Source organism: Diabrotica virgifera, chromosome 9 (genome assembly GCF_917563875.1).
Source record: "Diabrotica virgifera virgifera chromosome 9, PGI_DIABVI_V3a".
In the NCBI taxonomy this organism is placed as follows: domain Eukaryota; kingdom Metazoa; phylum Arthropoda; class Insecta; order Coleoptera; family Chrysomelidae; genus Diabrotica; species Diabrotica virgifera.
Genome location: NC_065451.1, coordinates 77,162,312 through 77,182,676, shown reverse-complemented (window position 1 = coordinate 77,182,676; position 20,365 = coordinate 77,162,312). Strand labels below are relative to the sequence as shown.

Sequence of the window (20,365 nt, the reverse complement as noted above, 5' to 3'; positions counted from 1 at the left end):
TAATTTTGCAGTATTTAGAATTATTTTTTGTTATTTTTTTTAATTAAATTAATAGTATAAATCTTCTTCTTTCATAAACTATCCAAAGTATAAGTGGAACTTCATCATTTTCTGACTTATAGCGTTGCAAAAAAAATTAATTTGGGATAAAAAAATTAAATAACTGTTAAACTATTTGACCAATTGCTTCGAAATTTAAAATATAATTTAAGCACCAAAAGTCTCAGCAATTCGTTTAATAAGAAGGTTCGTTAATTTTTACATAAGTTATGAATATTTATAAAAACTCAAAATTTATTTTTTATTTTGCAATTTTCTAAGCAGCCAATAAGGATAGACATATTCAGCGAAAGCCATATTGAAATTTTTTAGACGATTTATGAGTTTCTTCCTCTCAAATTTGTTTAAATGCTTAACTTGTTGGTTATAGACGAAAAAAGCGAAAATTTCCCTTTTTTGATCTTCATTTGTTTATAACTATGAATATCATCAAAATCGGCTGCAGGAAACATAAAGGTTATTAATATAGATATCCATACTACTCAAAAAATTTGGTTTCGGCCTGGAGGGGGTTGTGTCACCAACAGGATATTTTTTTCCTTATTTCTCTGAACTATTACTGTAGTGAGCGATATGGGATGTAATATATGAGATATAATATATTATAGTATAGCCCCCCGTTAGTACTGTTACGCATTTCGAACTGGGTCCGGCCCTGCCCCGCCGAGCCGTCAACAAGGAGTGAGATCACCGTCTCGAGGATTCGCCAGTACCCCAGAATGATCGAGAATTCTGAGACAAACAATATAAATTCACGCTTTTGCGTGGAGACGGATTCAGTTAATATTTTCGACGCGAGAATATTGTTACGTCGTGATAGATTTTGAAATGTATTATCTGTATTTAAAGTAGATAAGTCATATTTGTAATTATTAAATAATTAAATAAGTTAGAAAGTGTAAAATAAATTAGATATTGTAGTTAAATTGTAAGTGTTAAAAATAAAACAATTTCAGGTAAGTCTTTTGTTCATTTAATAATAATTAAAAGTTAATTCGCGTAATAGTTCCTAAAATAACCTAACAAATGGTGTCGAAGTAGGATAGTTTAAATAAGTAAACATACACTCGGTTAAAATACAGTGTGGAATCTTAAAAAAAATAAATAAATATAAATCGTAATAAATAAAGTGTGTGACCATGTCTTCACAGCACAAGCAGAAAATTGCTGACCTGCTCGTTAAGGAGCTACGCAACCAATTAGAAGAGAGAAACATGGACACTACTGGGAAAAAGGCTGATCTAGTCGAACGACTAAAGAACGCTTTGCAAGAAGAGGGTCAAGATCCAGAAACCTATTTGTTTGAAGACAAGCATGCTGCTGTGATTTCGTCAATTTCGAAGGTTTCTGGTGAAATCTTTTAAGTTTCGACAGACATTGCATCATTAGAGAACAAAGTTTCGACAGACATTACATCGTTAGAGAACAAAGTTTCTGGAGACATTACATCGTTAGAGAACAAAGTTTCTGGTGAAATCTTCCAAGTTTCTGGCGAGATTTCGAAAGTTTCCTCGGATGTTTCGAAAGTTTCGGCGAATATAACATCATTAAAACATAGAGTTTCTAGTGATATTTCTAAAGTTTCGGGTGATATTTCATCCCTTGAAAGCAAGATGACTGACGAGATCTCTGCTAGCATATCTAAAGTCACCTCTGATTTTGACGACAAGATAGAAAAGAAAATAGAAAAGAAAATGGAAGAAACGGAAAAGTAGCCAAAGGGATGGAACCCATCTTAACAGACATTAAAGATGCTGAAACCAAATACAAATTGGAGCCACGGTCGATAGTTGAAGGTAATGCGAGTCTTGCTCGTGTTAAGGTGCCAAATTTCGACGAAAAGTCATCATGGAACAATTACATGAAACAGTTCGAATCGGCGGCCAGAGCGAACGGATGGTCCGAAAAAGAAAAAGCTGTAAACCTCACTATTGCTCTTCGAGGCGACGCTTTGGATGTCCTCCAGACCATAGCCGACAGATGACTTCGAACAGCTCAAAAAGAGACTGAATATGCGATACGGGCACGAACATTTACAGCATGTCTATCAGTCGCAGTTTAAAAATCGAAGACAAAAGAAAGATGAATACGAGGTAGATATTGCCAGGTTAGTACGATATGCGTATCCAACAGCTCCCGAAAACACGATGGAAAAGTTGGCTGTTAAAACATTCATTGATGGCCTTCGTGATTATGAAATGCAAAGAACACTGCGATTAGCTCGTCACAAGACGCTGCGCTGGTCGATGTCTTGTCCGCCACCCTCGAATACGAATCAGCTACCCAAGCCTCTGGTGGGTACAGTAAAGTTAGGACTGTGAAAGAGGAACAGGATTAGGACAAACTTGACCAGCTTGTTAATATGATGAAGGACATTGCATCCAAGAAAACGAAGACCATAAGGTGCTGGAATTGTGAAATAGGACACGTGCGGAGTTCATGTAAGTACCCTAGGTACAATAGCAATTAAGAAACTCATCAGTTGGAAAACTAGAACGGGTCGGCCTTAGGGGGCAGCTTCGACCCGCAACTTTTCCAAAGACCCTCTCATACTAATAGCTTCTTTGAAATGTCGTGAAGATAGTGTATATGTAGATGGAGAAATAAATGGTAAAAAGTATACATTGTTGGTGGATACCGGAGCGACCAGGACCATCATTCGACCGTCAGTTATAAATAGCCGTAGGAAGCTCTTACCAACGAGGTTGCGACTGCGGACTGCCACAGGTGAAAATGACAACATCCACGGAGAAATCAAGATACAATTAGGGATTGGAGCAGAAAAGTTCGTCCATACTGTCATAGTTGCAGACATCGAAGAAGATGTTATATTAGGAATGGACGTAATGAATTTGCGTGGATTTCAATTGGATTTTAAGAACAGGGTAATCAAAGTTGGCAACGAGGAGGTATTTCTTCATCCACATGATGACAGCACTATGCTAGCAGCTATTAGAGAAGATACAGTTGTGCCTGCGAGGAGTGAAACGATCATCATAGCGCGGCTACAGGGAATTGTAGAAGAAGGAACACCTGTTATGATGGAGCCATGGAACCACGACTAGGAGGTTGGCCGAGGAATCATAATTGGAAAGGAATTGGTTACTTCTACTAAAGAAATTCTCGTGAGATTGATTAATGTCAATGACTACTCGGTGACCATCAAGAAGGAGACAAAAGTAGGAACTTGTGTACCCGTGACGTCCATAATCCGGCAGATGACAACATCAGATAATTCCAACGACAAGTTCGACCAAATGGTTGCAGTTGCAGGCCAATCTCTAAATCAAGTGGAGAAAAGAAAAGGAAATAAGGAAATTTCTTTGGCAATATCGTTACATATTCGTACCGAAAGGAGGAAAGAGAGGAAGAACGACAGTTGTCAAACATAAAATTGACACTGGTACCGCTAGGCCAATTCGTCAAACAGCTCGACAATTACTACAGGTGAAGAGGGAGGAAGCTGAAAGGATTGTTCAACAAATGAAGAAAGACGGGGTAGAACCTTCTACGAGCCCATGGGTCTCTCCTGTGGTTCTGGTCAAAAAGAAGATGGAGCTACAAGGTTCTGTGTGGACTACCGTTTGTTGAATAATGTTACCAAGAAAGATAGTTATCCTCTTATAGACACGTTGGACACATTGGCTGGAAGTAAATTGTTTTCTACGTTGGACTTGAAGTCTGGATATTGGCAGGTAGAAATGGATCCAGTGGACAAGGAGAAGACGGCCTTTACTACAGGATCTGGATTATGAGAATTCAACGTTATGCCGTTTGGACTCTGCATTGCTCCTGCGACATTTGAGAGGCTTATGGAAAATGTGTTTGAGAGTGTTATCTTGGAAGACGTGCCTGGTGTATTTAGACGTCATAATCGTTTTGGGAGAGACTTTTGAAGACCATCTGAAGAATTTAGAAGACGCTTTTAATCGACTTAAAGCTGCCCAGTTAATTTTAAACTCCAAGAAATGCCAGCTGTTTCAAAGTAAAGTCAATTATTTAGGTCATATAGTCAACAAAGAAGGAGTGGCCGTGGATAAAGGAAAAAATCGATTCCATTAAGGAATGGCCTGAACCAACTGATAAACATCAAGTGAGAAGTTTTCTAGGACTATGTACTTACTACCGGAGGTTCATTAAAAAGATTGCAGATATCGCTATAAGCCACTAACGCGACTCACAGAGGAAGCAAGGGATTATTTCTGGGATGGAGACTACCAAACGGCATTTGAAACATTGAAGAGGCATTTAATTACAGCGCCAATATTAGGGTATCCACTGCCAGAAGGAGAATTCATCTTAGATACGGATGCAAGTAATTTGGGAATTGGAGGAGTGCTGTCTCAGATTCAAGGAGGACAGGAACGAGTTCTGGGATATTTTAGTAAAGTGTTTTCAAAACCTGAACAAAATTACTGCGTCACAAAAAGAAAAATTCTAGCAGTAGTAAAATCAGTGGAACACTTCTATCAATACCTCTATGGAAGGAAGTTTCTACTCCGAACCGACCATGCCGCCAGTTAATACAGTTTAAGAATCCAGAGGGTCAGATAGCCAGATGGATTGAAAGACTTCAAGAATACGATTTCAAGATCGAGCATCGGGCCGGAGTTAGCCACAGGAACGCTGATTCCCTTTCTAGAAGACCATGCCCAGTGGAGTGCTCCCACTGCAACAAAACAGGGCATTTTGGTGTAAAGAAAACCCTTCAGAGAATTCGGGAACGATTTTATTGGATGAATAGTTCCGACGATATGAAGGACTGGTGTAAGAAATGTACTACCTGCGCTACAAGTAAAGGACCCTACCGGAAAAGAAAGGCTCCTATGAGACAGTACAATGTTGGAAGTCTGTTCGAAAGAATAGCTTTGGATATTGCCGGGCCATTTCCAGAAAGTGAAAATGGATGCAAATACATGTTGGTCGCAATGGATTACTTTACGAAATGGGCTGAGATCTACGCAATTCCAGATAAAAAGGCCGCCACTATTGCAGATGTGCTAATCAAAGACTGTATCAGCCGATTTGGAGTGCCTCTGGAGATCCATAGTGACCAAGGAAGGAACTTTGAGAGCGATCTATTTCAGGGGATCTGTGATAGATTAGGCATGAAGAAGACAAGAACCACGGCCTATCACCCGCAATCGGATGGAATGGTGGAGCGTATGAATAAGACAGTCGGCAAGTATTTGACAAAGATGGTGCCAGTCATCAGCGAGACTGGGACCAGTACCTTCCGTTCTTAGCAATGGCCTATAGATCTGCTGTTAATGAATCAACGGGCCACACACCAGCAAAAGTCCTATTTGGACCTGAACAAGATGTGGCTGGTCAGGATTATGTGAATGAATTGCGAAGAAGAATGGACGATATACACGAGTTGGTCCGTTCCTATCTTCAGAACGCTGGCGACCGAATAAAGAAACGATACGATACCCAAGCCGAGAAGGGATGTTTCAAGGAGAACGACAAAGTCTGGCTTTATAATCCAAAGAAGTGAACAGGTTGTTCTCCCAAGTTGCAGAAGTTCTGGGAAGGCCCGTACCTCAATGTCAAGAAAATTAATGATGTTATTTACAGAATAAGCAAGATTCCTAGGGGAAAGTCGATGATAGTCCACCATAACCGGTTGGCGCCGTACGAGGGAGACCACGACGCAGATGAAGAAATGGTGGTAAATCAAGTTCGAGAAATACCTGAACTCACGTTTGAGGAGTTCATGAGGGCCTGTGGAGGTACCGGTAAAGCGAGACATGGTGTTACCACTAAAGAAAAGCGAGATGTACTCGCACTTCCCGATGACTATTCACTGGCCCATACCATCCCGGCCAGTATCAAAGACGCACGAGGGTTGGCATCCGCCTTTCGAAGGAAGTTTGGTCGAGTTTCAGAATTTCAATGCCAACTGCCAGCTCCTGGCAAAGTATTAAAACTCCAATATGCATCACGTTACCTTTTCTATCTGGTAACAAACGACACTGTCCATGACCAACCTACCTACCAAGATGTAAGGGATGCATTAATTCAATTGAGAGAACACGTGTTGGAGTCCAACGTGCAAAAGTTAGCCATGCCAGAGTTAGAATGCCGCCAATTAGACTGGAGAGTTATCCGAAATATGGTAGAAGAAATTTTCCAAGACACCGAGATCCAGGTATTAGTCTGTTGCAATCCGCATAGTTACTGGTGAGGAGCGAAGACCGTCCCTTGCCATTTTTATACAACAGGGAGTTGCCGATAGCCCAGCACCCAGTTCGAGTTCCGATAGAGTTCCAGGAGGAACCATTTCTTAAGGAGGGGGCAATGTTACGCATTTCGAACTGAGTCCGGCCCTGCCCCGCCGAACCGTCAACAAAGAGTAAGATCACCGTCTCGAGGATTCGCCAGTACCCCAGAATGATCGAGAATTCTGAGACAAGCAATATAAATTCACGTTTTTGCATGGAGACGGATTCAGTTAATATTTTCGACGCGAGAATATTTTTACGTCGTGATCGGGTTTTAAAATGTATTATGTGTATTTAAAGTAGATAAGTCATATTTGTAATTATTAAATAAATTAAATAAGTTAGAAAGTGTAAAATAAATTAGATATTGTAGTTAAATTGTAAGTGTTAAAAATAAACAATTTCAAGTAAGTCTTTTGTTCATTTAATAATAATTAAAAGTCAATTCGCGAAATAGTTCCTAAAATAACCTAACAGTACTAAGCTTTATTAATCCAGGATAGAGTACCAACCTTCTACTTTGACAACAACTTCAGCAGTTGCGTTGCCAGCTCTATTTCTAGCCACGCACAAATATCTACCGGCATCCTCCAATTGGGTACTGTTGAAACTAATGTATCCATATCTGGTGTAAACTGAACTGGGTATGGCACTTCCCCAACGTAACCAGTAAATTTCAATGGGTTGGTCACCAGTTGCACTGCAGTTGATATAAGTATGCTCGCCTGGATAGGCCTCCAGTTCACGCAAAGTCACGGTGATCGTTGGAGGAACTATAAAAAAGAAGACACAATTAACACAATGCGATTATAAACAACTTGTAAATACAGATCTACACTACCAAATAATTATTTTTCTTAAGGTTCCACCTTCCATCGAAGGTTATCAACGTGGCAACTGTTATTTTACTAACAGAAGCTTTAAATAGTTGGTTAGAGCTCAGACTAAACCATTCCCTTAGATTTTGTAACCAGGAGGTTCGTCTTCTTCTTACATCTCTTTTACCTCTTATTTTGCCCTCTATAATCAAACTCAGCAACAAACGCTCTTACTATAAGACGGAAATATTCAAGTTTCCGCCTCTTAATCTATATAAATAAAAATGAATGTTTGTATGTATGTATGTATGTATGTGTATGTATGTACCTTATAGACTCACAAACTATGCATTTGATCATATGATGACCTTAATGAAAGTTGTTGTACCTACATGAACCTGGGAAGGTTTCTGAGTTGGTACGACCAAACTAAGTAAAAAGGGGGCTTGCCCCCCCATAATTTTTTTTTATTTTTTTGGACAAACTGTTCTTTTTTAATTTTATACGATGTAGAACCAAAATATACATGCAACCCTAAATTTTCACTTTTCTATCACCAACCGTTAATTTTTAACAGCCATCTAAATTACCTCTTCTATATAAATAAAAATGAATGTTTGTATGTATGTACAATATGTATGTATGTACCTTATAGACTCGCAAACTATGCATTTGCATTTAATCACGTGATGATCTTAAACAAAATTGTACGTGAACCCTCGAAGGTTTCTGAGTTGGTACGACCAACCTGAGTGAAAAGGGGGGTTGCCCCCGACATTTTTTTTTATTTTTTTGGACAAACTGTTTTGTCTTAATTTTATATGATTTTAACTATTTATAATGGGAAATAAGCCACAATATTATTAAAAAATGATTTTTATTAACGTTTCGACGCCCAAATCGGTGTCGAAATTTATATGATGTAGAAACAAAATATACATTCAACTCTAAATTTTCACTTTTCTTCATCAACCATTATTTTTTAATAACCATCTCAATATTTTACATCTATTATAGATAATATACTGTATAAAATATACATAATATATTATAGAATATAGAATTCTCCGGTCACAGTGTTAGTTGCCATACTCCCCCGAAATGGCTTGATCGATTTTTATGAAAATTTGGAGGTATATTCTATAGAACTGAGAATAGGTTGTGATTTATTTTTCATACCCGTACGTCATAAGGGGGTTGCCCATGACGCCCTAACTCTCACAGTAATGAAGTGAAAAATAACAAATATAGTAATGAAACACAGACTTACTCACAATCATTTAATTATACTTTGACGACCGGTTTCGATCTCTACATTATTCAGATCATCTTCAGGTCGGCGTTACAAGTAGTTAAATGATGCCGATACAAGGGATGCGTTGCCAGTTCGTTGATAACATGTTTATACGTCCAACTTATGCTAATTGGTTAGCTGGGAGAGGTACAGGGCAAACAGACATGTTATGTTACGTAGGTCAAAACATAGTAAATTTTTTGAAATTTGAATGGATCCTGAAGGAAGATGTGTGCTGAGAAACAGAGGATGTTGTGTTAGAAAGGAGAAAGACAACGTTCGAGTGGGTGTGTTTTAAATGTAGCCAAGTATGAAATCACTTTATTGTAGACACTTGTACTAATGTGATGGTCTTTGCTCGTTGATGTTTTGCGATATGTGCAGAGGTCAAAGTATAGGAAATGACAAATAGGAAAAAATTTTTTTAACTACTTGTAACGCCGACCTGAAGATGATCTGAATAATGTAGAGATCGAAACCGGTCGTCAAAGTTTAATTAAATGATTGTGAGTAAGTCTGTGTTTCATTACTACATTTAATATGCAACCCATTCAATATTTGAAAAATAACAAATTAAGCAGGTATACTCCCAGCTAAAAAATTTTCTCTAAAGAAATCGGTTTTCAAAATACAATATCTCAAGCCGTAGAAAAATTTTGAGCACATGAGAGGAACGAGCGGTAAATTTTACGAAAGAAAAGTGCAACAGTTTAACTTTTGAAATCAAATTGAACAAAATATGAATTTATTAATATTGCGAAATCTTCAAAAAATATCTCTAAACGGAACTTTCTCATGAACCGTAAGCAGTAGAAAAATTCTGAGCACATGAAAAGAATGAGTGGCAAATTTTATGTACGGAAAGTACAACAGTTTAACCTTTGGACTCAAATTGAACAAAATATGAATTTTTTATTTAATGTATGTTATTTATTTATTTTAAAATACATTTTACTGCTGTCGGAAACTAGAAAAAATGTTTATTTAACAAATAATAAGCATTTCTTTTTAATTACATTACAAAATTTTTTGCTTCTGTTAATTTTTAGTTATTGAATTATTATCTAATTCTGTAAGGCGCTACGAAGTTCGTCGGTTCAGCTAGTTATCTATATAATTTCTTCTCTCTTATTAACCCTATAAATGACTTCAATGACAAGCACTTCAAAAATTCACAGAACGGATTAAGATAAATGGCGAAAATATGAATAACATTGGTTATGCCGACGATACAGTCATTATGCTGAAAAGAAAGTACTGCAGACGCTACTAGACTCAATTTGTGATACTGGGAACTGGGGAACAGTTTGGTTTAACAGTAAACATAATGAAAACAAAAACCATGGTTACCACTAAGAGTGGTAAAGTCATAACAAGGATGGATCCAGATAAAAAATGAAGATATTGAGCAAGTGGACAAAATAAAATACTTAGGAGTCTGGATTACGGAAGATCTAAATCCGAAATTCGATCAAGAATAGAGCAATCAAGAGCAGTCTTTTTTAAGTCGAGAAAATTTCTGAATAACCAAAGATTCAATCTGTAAATCCGATATCAGATGGTAAAATGTTATATCCACTCTATTCTTCTTTATGTTGCTGAAGCTTGGACCGTTAATGTTGACTTAATGAGAATGGCATTAAGATGCCACAAGAAAATAGCTTCAGAACAGTATTCAATAGAAGAGTAAAACAAATTATACTTACTCATAACCGTGATATAATATTTGGTGTCGAGTATTGTTCTATTACTGGAATCGAAAGTTGTGCATATGTATTCTCCTTGAGCTTCTTTCTCGACATTGTCGATATACAACACTCCATTTTGTTGTCTAGAGCTGTTGGTCAAAGGAAGATTGGCCTTTCTTGACCAACTTACATTAAATTTTACACCTGAAAATACAGAAAAATAATATTAATGATTTACCATTATCATTAGCATACAAGGCCATATATGTCTCTTTATCAAACCTCCTCTGCCTTAAGAGGCAACATCATCACGCGAAAAACCCGTTCCAAGATTGCAGCTTTAATTTTGAATCTTTTGTTGAGATATTTGGCACACATATTCTTAATATAGTAAAGAATGGCGGTATAGGGCCCAGTTTGAGAAATATGTTAGTATGTGCAAATTACTCTAGAATGAAATAAAATATTACAAAAACGAGCCATTAAAAAGAACAAAAAAATATACTTTCTTCAAATAAACTTTTTTATCCCGTGTTCAGATTTTGTGTCACATTGGAACTACTAAAAATCGATTATCTATCCGCTCAGAGCTTCGCTGGTATCGCCACCTACCTACAGGATTACTAGTATAACTTTTACCGGAAATTTTCTGGAAAGAAAAAAGTGTTGCCTATATTCTGTGAGTTTCGCTGGTATGGCTGCTATCGCCATCTAACGGTTGACTAGTGTTCTTATTTCGGCCGGAATTTTAAAGAGGACAGTAGAAAAGCAAATAATAGTTGTTTCAAACTTATTATTTAATTCTTATCGTGTAATATTTACAACGTAAAGAAGTAATTGGATTGTAATCTATAATTAATAGCAGTAAGTACAGAATTAATTAATTATTCATTACGATTATTTTTAAGATTTTGCTTATCGTTTTGACGTTTATGTTGACAACTAATATTAGAAAAAATTTATTCTGCAAAAAAGTATAATAATTTAATTTAATAAAATTATAGTATAATACTTCTTAAATATTAACTTATGAATGACAGTTAACGGCATCCTACGTTTGCTGTGATTGGTCTGTAATGGTCTGATTGGATTGTAAAATTGAAACCGTCAAAATTCGAGAGTGTGCTAATGATCCTTTAGCTCAAATTTTTCTACCGTTTTAAAATTAAAATTTTGTTTACTTACTTTTTTCTAATTGCTTCAATCCATTTTTGTCGTTGAATCACCTTATGCTTAACGACAGGAAAGTTGTAGAATACACATTTACTATTGTAACCAGTATTTCGACACTCTTTAATACAACAACTTTCGTGAGACATTTAAAAGCTATAATATGCAACTCTTAATGCAGAACGTCAAAAAGCAAATTTCCAGTAAAGGTTTACAAACTTCTGGCGCTCGCGAATTTTTAATTATCCCCTCTACCTACGAGCTCACAGCGGATAACAATAAATCGAATTTGACTGATTTGGCAACATTTAGCGCGCCTATGAGTAGATATACAATCAGCACGTAACGGTTGGAATAAATTCATTTTCTCGACAATGGGCGATTTTGGAAAAAATCCCGAAACAGGTCGATTTTTATTACGAAATTATGATTTTTTGGTATATATATATATATATATATATATATATATATATATATACATATATATATATATATTATATATATATATATATATATATATATATATATATATATATATATATATATATTATTATATATTTCTGATAATAATTGACCTTTAAATAACAATAATAATTGTTATTTAATTTTTAATTTATTATTTATTTTAATTTTAATGATTATCTTAAATGATTTTAATAAATTTTTTTGAATGATTTAATTAATTTTATAATTTTATTTATTTTATATTTTATTTAAAATTGATTTATTTTATTAAACATTTTATTTTATAATTGAATTTTATTTTTATTGATTTATTGATTTTTATTGAATCTATTGGGCGCCATCTATTAAGAAACTATTGTACCTACCAACTCAGCTCAGTTGAATACTTACACATAACAGGAGACTCTTATCTCTTTGGGGTCGTGAGACATGAAACTGTTGTAAGATGGACAAATTGTGCTAATAGATTGGAATTCATAAACAAAATGGAGAGACAACACAATTCTGATGAAAAACTTTTACAAATATATTGAAATAAAAGAAACAAGCTAAATGCAACATCAAATAAGATAAATACAGAAATTATCATTAAAATTTTAATACTATAATATCATTATACTGCATATCCTGACTTATATCTATAGTTATAAGAAAACAAATGAAAGGTCATTGACTTTTGTGGTTATGATCAAAAATAAACCAAATTATGCAAGTATGGATATTTCTCTCTAAATTATTGTCTTGCCAAAGCAATAAATAGCATTAAATTTTCAAAATTTTTATCTTGATCATGCATGTTTTAATATTCAATATTTTTATTGAACATGATATCATGGAAAATAGTTTTTTGTACAAAATAATAACGTCACCTGACAATTATAGTCCACCGAAGCCGAATTCTTTCTTGAAACACATCCAAATGCTGGTTTTCCGTTGAACTCCAGGTTCTCCCCAAGTCCATGCAGGTTACAATACCATTTTAGTGACTTAATTAAAGTCCCTTCTGCTTCAAAACACTTTTCATACGAAGATTAAACATTAAAGTTTATTTTGTGATCAGTTTTTCGACTGCATTTTCCGAATTTTCTATTTTTAAACCAAATCTTTTGGGAATAGCTTTAAAAAGCGTCTCTTCCCTTTGAATCTCTAGAACCTTCCCCTTGAATTCAATTTTTTAAGCTTGGCGTCCTTTTTACAGCCAATCATATTTAAACAAATTAATAATTCATGCTTTGGAAATTTAAATGAGCCAATGAAATAATTTTGCAAATTATGACATTATGGTATTTTTTTGTCTAAAATTTGGAAAGATATGCCTAAATGGTGATCTTATTCTCTTATTTGAGTAAAATTGAATTAAAGAATTAAATTCATTGAACTTTATAGATTCTTTTCATATATTTTGCATATTTGAGGATACTCCCAATAAATTGTTATAGCCACTTTATGCGAACACTGTCCGTACACTTTCTATACCTTTTACCACTACCTCTACAAATTTAAGTCCAAATATCTTCACTATTAATACATATAAAGTACTGAAATAACTTTCAAATTATTCAGAAATAAATTACCAATTGATAGTGCATTAGCCATATCTCAGAAAATCATTTTTCTTCGTTAAAATTGATATCGAATTCTGAGATTTCCCAAATCTACAACTTTAATGAACTATTTTCAACATTTTGGTCAAATTCACATTAATAGAATCTAAAATTGGTCTAACCATTATTCTAAATTTTTAGATTGGATCCTCTTCTAAGATACTTTCATAAATTTATAAACTTAACCAAATCATGGAGAACGTATCACATCAACGAACCTTCTCTCCAAGTGATCTTTAAAAAAATGTAACTTTTTTATGATTATTAAACAGAAACAAGGTCATCATGGAACAAATTTGTAAGTAATTCTTTTGGTAAGACTAAATTTCAAACTATTGCATGTTTAGCAACAAATTCTCACATTAGATGCCCCTTAAATAGCTTCCTTTATATAGTATGGTCTTTTTCAAACTTTCTTGTTACTTAAACTGTATAACTCTAAATAAATTCATTCTATAACCATTAAATCAATGCATAGTGCAATCTTAACTTTAATTCCCTTTAATACTCTCATTCTATTCAACTCTCCAAACCAATCACGTCTCTCGAACACCACCTATATCAAGATACTTATTTAACTGCTTTGGGCAGTACAAAATCATTAAATTGTTTATTATTTAACTTATTCTATCAATTTGGTATCTTAAAATCATGACAATATATATATATATATATATATATATATATATATATATATATATATATATATATATATATATATATATATCATACTAGTGACGTCATCTATCTAGACGTGATGACGTAATCGATAATTTTTTTAAATGGGAATGGGGGTCGTTTTATTTGAAAGGTTATTCAACCCTCTATTCAGTAATATGGACATTAACATAGTTATTTATACAGGATGTCCAAAAAAAATTTTTTGGATTAAGTTAATTAAGATGAAAAGAAGAATGTATGTAATTTATTTAATTCAAAATATATTTAACTGCTGTTGAAAAATAGAAACAAATGTTACAAAAATAAACATTGCTTTTCACTTAAATTAAATGTCCAATCTGCTAATAGGTGGGTGACAGCTTTAACATTGGATTCAGAGCCGCATTTAGGTCAATTGACGCCCTAGGCAATTCTGTAGTAGCCGCCCTTCATACATGTACCAGTTTTGACTATTTTGCTTTTGCCGCCCTCTCATAATTTGCCGACCTAGGCAACTGCCTATATTGCCTAATGGATAAAGTGGCCCTGATTGAATTTAAGCGAAAACAATATCTATTTGTCAAATAAACATCTATTCTATTTTCTGACAGCAGTAAAATGTATTCTGAAATAAATACAATTAGATACATCTTTCTTTGTCTCAATTAATTTAATTCTAAAAAATTTTTTTTGGACACTCCTACTACTTTTTTTGAACGTCACTAGTATGATATATATGCCAAAAAATTATAATTTAAAAATAAAAATCGACCTGTTCCGAGATTTTTTTCCAATTTCGCCAACTCACGAAAAAATTAATTTATTCCAACCTTTACGTGCTCACTGTATAATAATTATTGATATCACAATATTGTGTCGTTTTTGATAGTATACATTGTCACTGTCGTACCTACTGCCGACGAACTGTTGCTGCACTGTTGAAAGTTCACAGAACTTTCGAAAAAAAAATATTGGTGACGCGCTGATGTAGTCTCTTAATATCGTTCTTGTTGCGAATATATCATCTAGATGGCCTCTAGTTTTTCTCTATACTAACTTCGTCTTATTCTTCCCATGGATCTCTACGATTAAACTCAATGTATCCAAACCGACAATAAATAATTGGGGACAGGGCTGCTTTATCCATTAGGCAATATAGGCAGCTGCCTAGGGCGGCAAATTGTGAGAGGGCGGCACAGGGGCTTGAAATTTTGATTGGGGGGGGGCAATCATTATATAATATACAATACATTATATTATATGATGTAATAATGAAAACTGAAAGTATTTTTTGTAAATTTCAGTCATTTTCAGTTTCAGGGGAGGGGGCAACTGCCTCCCCTAACCCTATCAAATGACGCCCCTGGGGCGGCAAAAATACTGTACAAAAAAATATTTGTATTTAAAAATTAAAATCGAATAACAAATATGTATATTCATCATTCATCCATCAATGAAATAGAAGTGGGCGTTCGTTTCTAAATAAAAGAAATTGCATTCATATCAAAAATAAAACAAACATAGCATTCTATTATCTTAAACCTAACACTATTCATCCAAAAAGAACGAAAGTCATAAATTTAGTGATTATTGGGCCGCCAGAAGCTCCGCAAACACAGTGAATTGACTGAAAACATCAATATTGCACATATTGCAGAAACTAAAGATTACCAGTAGGAAATCGAGTTAGAGTTGGGATTTTCAAACTGTATTATTACAAGGAGATAACATTCGTGTCGTCGCACTGATATAATACTGCAGCCAGGGAAATAAGCAAGAAATAGACCATGTTCGGGACAATGAAATTAATATCAAGGTAGCTGACTACTTTTTTAGTTATTGTGGATTTGACCTATAGGATGAAAACCTTCATGTTTCCTGCCTAGAGATCGTGTTTTTAATTATTAACAATTTGGTGAAATCAATGCGATTTTTTCCATTTTTTGCACTCAATTAAAAAGCTAAATAGTTAACATAAAATTACAAAATTTATTTTTTTAGAACATTGAAAAACCTTCACAATGACGATTTTTGAAAGTCAAAAAGTTAATTTGTTGCTTCGTAAACTGCAAAATAACTGAAAATCGTTATTTATTAATAACTTTTCCTAAAACTAACTTAGAACTGTAGTGTTTCGCTTTACTCAAAGTTGGGAATTAGGGTACATAACAAACTCCCAAAATTTGAGACCGATCCATTAATTAGTTTAAAAGTTAGGTATTCTATTTGTTTATCCCAGAGACCTTTGTTTTGCAATAACAAATGACAGAAAATAATGAAGATAGGACAATTCTGCGTATGCTAAATGAAAGTAGAAAAGTGATCCTATCAAAATGTATTAAGAAAAGATAAAAAATTATCTAATAAAGTAAAAAATACTAGTTTATAAACATTTACAAAACATCTTCTTACATAGGTATTCGGAAAGATGATATTTTACTCGAATTTTTAAAAATGTAGTTCAAATGATGATTAATCATAGTAAGTGAAGGGGGAGCTTCTGCGTTGATTGCACTAAATTGTTAATAATTAAAAAACGAACTCGAACTCTAGGCAGGAAACATGTATGTTTTCATCCTATAGGTCAACAATTAAAACAGTTGTCAGCTACCTGGCGGGAACCGAAAAATGCACGAGTTCAAAAACTAAAAAAGCAACTTAAAACTAATACCATTTTCTATATCTTGGGATCTACTCAATGAATTTTGATATTTCTTCTTTTAATGTGTATGTAGTTTTGTGTAAATTACAAATATGCAATTTGTCTAGACATTTATTAATTAATAAACAGTCTAATTTTTTAAACAATTTTTGAAAAAATAATATTTTCTCAAAAATCCATTTTTTGTAATGATACTATCATTATTAATCATAGAAAAAGTTGAGGTATATTTTAATGAATAAATTATGTTCAATAAATTATTATTTAATAAAAATAATTTATTTATTAAAATATAGGTACTTTAACTTTTTCTATGATCATTAATAGTATGATAGAATTGATTAAAAAAATGACATAGCCCAGACATCCAAAGTGAACACCAAATTGTTCTATATCGTCCATATAATGTTCAGAAAAAAGTTACACCTTTTTGAGCGTCAGGTTTGGGGGGAGAGGGGGGAGAAGTCGGTAAATTCGTAGTTTTTTACGTTTTTCGTCAATATTTCTAAAACTATGAGGTTTAGCATGAACAACCTTTTATACAAAAATGTTCTACAATAAATTTGAGATAAAAAATGCCCCTATATATAATCCTTCTAAAATGAACGATTCCAAAGTTACGGAGGTAGTATAGTATAATTGGTCCAAAAAAAGGCCTAACCTAGACATCCAAAGTAAAAGTTTTCCTCCAACACCAAATTGTTCTATATGATCCACATATTGTTCAGTAAAAAGATATACACCATTTTGAGCGTCCGGTTTGGGGGGGAGATGGGGGAGAAGTCGGTAAATTAGTTATTTCTTTACAAATCCACGAGGAAAAATTTCCTGTAGTTGGCTGTATACCATTACAAAAACATAAAATCCTTTATAAAAGGTATATTTGTTAAAATCCCTATACAGGGCTACATCAAAGACAGAACTAGTTTTCGATCGGTTGACCGATCATCATCAGTGCAATCTTAGAATCTACTTGCTAACCACCAAAGTAAAAATATATGGGTAAAAACCCTTTACAATTGATCCGTCATCGGAACATATGACAAAGATGTGAATTATAACATGGATGAATAAAATATCCAATGTTTTTTTCGCCCGAGGTACCAATGAGCTCTATCTGACAAGTTCACATCATGGCTGTACGGAAGCAAGTACTTGCATTTTCTTGCAAAATTCTGCTTGCATTTTTTTCGCAAAAATGGTACATGTTTGAAGGGCGGCTACTAGAGAATTGCCTAGGGCGGCAATTGACCTAAACTCGGCCCTGATTGGGGACGAAATCATCAACACAGAGGCGTAGCTACCGCTGTATCAGCCGTATCAATTAGAGGGCCCCTGACATTCAGGGTCCCCAGCGCGGGATATTAAAACAAAGTTTCATTTACAAAAATTGAACAGCTTTTTTACTATCAAAACGCTTTGAAATAGTGTATATTGTTAGGATATCAACATTTTCAAGTAATGGATTCTTTATCTATAATTATATAAATTATATTTATCTATTTTTCTATTTATCTATCTAACAAAGCTTTTTGTTTTCAAGCTACCTTTCATTGTCCATTCACCGTTGGCTGTATGTGAGACATTGTATAATGCCAAATTGCAATTTTTGTAATCGCTTTAACTTTGAAACAGTGTGTATTGTTTGGGTATATTTTCATGTAATCTGTTCTTTGTCTATAAATTGTATATATGTACCTATATCCATAAGATCAGAGCTCCTTTGTTTAAGCTCATTTCCAATGTACATTCACCATTGGCTTGAAAAATCTGAATCTGTTTTCAAACAAGAGTCTCAATAATTCAAATCTATTTTTCGACTTTGGCTTATTAGAGTTTATTAGGTTTATTATTATTATTATCTATATTTGGGTGTTATACGCAGAACTTATTAGTTCCTAAGGTTGTATTATGTAATTTGCAATTTATGTCAATTTTGAAATATATTGTTTTGTTTTATTTGATTATCTTTTATTTTGTAGTAGGTAGATAATATGTATACAATAGCACTAAAGGCCTTGTGGCTTGAAAATATTGTTCTTTCTTCATTTTCACTTTTCTTCACTTTCTTACTGCAGTGTGTTACTATTGGTTTTATAGTTGTTTTCTATAACTGTTTTTTTGCCTTTCTTGATAAAAACTTGCTTTTCAACATTCCATTAAGCGCATGTACATTGCCTACCATTATTCTAGCTTTTACTTATTCTTAAATGTTCAGTTTGCGTGATAATATTGCGCCTAGATTTACATACTCTAGGTATTTAAACCTTTCTACCATTTCGAATTCGTATGATGTTCCTTCTTCTACTTCTACTTTAAACTTTTGTCCATTCATGAAATGATCAGCTGTCCACTCACTACATTTTGTTTTAGTTCGTTTATGTACAGTCCCATTTTCTTCGCTGCTTTTACTATTCTCTGTACTATCTCCTGTAGCTCTTTTTTCCTCTTGTCAGCAACGCCACATCATTCGCGAATGCCAAAACTTGGTGTCTTTTTGATATAGGAGTCCTTCTCTATCGATTTTCGCTTCTCGCATTATTTTTTCTAGTCATAAGTTAAAGAATAATGATGACAAAGGATCGCCCTGCTTTAATCTTTGTAAGAATATTGACGATTTATAGTCCAGGGCGCATCTGTTTGGAGATGGACGTTGAGAGGTGACTCAAATTTTTTTGCAGAAATTTCTTGAAAGTAACTCAAATAATAATATTTTAGTTATCCTCCCACTCAAAATGGTCCGGAACATTGTTTAAATAATCAAAATGTCAAAATATGAAGGAAAAATTCGATCTTTTATTGGTTTTTTGATTATAACCTTAAAACTAGTCATTTCTGAGAAAAGTTGTACTGACATAAAAGTTGCGTAATTAAATTTCCTACAATACAGAATTGGTTAAAAATTTAAAAAATAGTCACCCTTGTTGCAAAATAGCAATAATTGCGAAAAAAAACCATACAAAAACAAGTATCCGCATTTTACGTTTACCATTTACGCTAAACTTAGGACCTTCATATTTTACCCAGAAAAACTTTATGATATAGTAAAACAACACTATAAATTTCATTAAGATCGGTTTAATAGATTTTGCAAAATAAATTTTGCAATCCAGCTTTCGCAAAAAAAATCATTTGTTTTAAATGTTGCAGGACTGAAAATAAAGCAGATAGCAAGTTGAATTTTTTTTTACTTATAGAAGTCTACTGTACCTTTCATTTTCAATTTGCAAAATTAAAATCGATTAATTACCACGGTGTCAGGAAATTTTTTAAATAAACATTAATTTTTGGTGCTACGCGCAGGACAGCGGTGTTCGATTCACACAAGTTGATTTCCACCAAAATTTCTTCCAATCTTTATCTAATATATTATTTTCTTACTCTATATTTTGTTGTATTTGAATATTTTAATTCCACAAAAATCAAACTAATTTTATTATTGTTTGTGAAATATTGTTTAAACAATTGCATATGTTTAAAAATAACAAACTTTTATTCTCTAAGTTAAAATATATGAACAAAGAAAGTTTTCGCTAAAACAAGTGTTATTTCAAAAGATAGAGTATGTGATTTTATTTTGCAATAAACAAATTTATTTATTTATATCGAAATGTAATAAAAATTAAGATGTACAATCATTGTCAAAGATCATTGGAATGCCCAATCAGAGCAAACTATCCGCTGTCCTGCGCGTAGCACCAATAATTAATGTTTATT

General features: G+C 33.6%; 1 protein-coding gene across 1 annotated transcript in view; it reads right to left on the bottom strand.

Moving 5' to 3' along the window:
• Window positions 1-20,365, bottom strand: part of LOC126892761 (basement membrane-specific heparan sulfate proteoglycan core protein-like) — a 262,493-nt gene that overhangs the window by 233,323 nt on the left and 8,805 nt on the right. The window contains exons 3-4 of the mRNA XM_050662444.1: window positions 10,106-10,291; window positions 6,800-7,060 (exon numbers count right to left, since the gene is read on the bottom strand). Of these exons, the coding sequence (XP_050518401.1) occupies window positions 6,800-7,060; window positions 10,106-10,291 (447 nt within the window). The remainder of the gene's footprint in view (window positions 1-6,799; window positions 7,061-10,105; window positions 10,292-20,365) is intronic.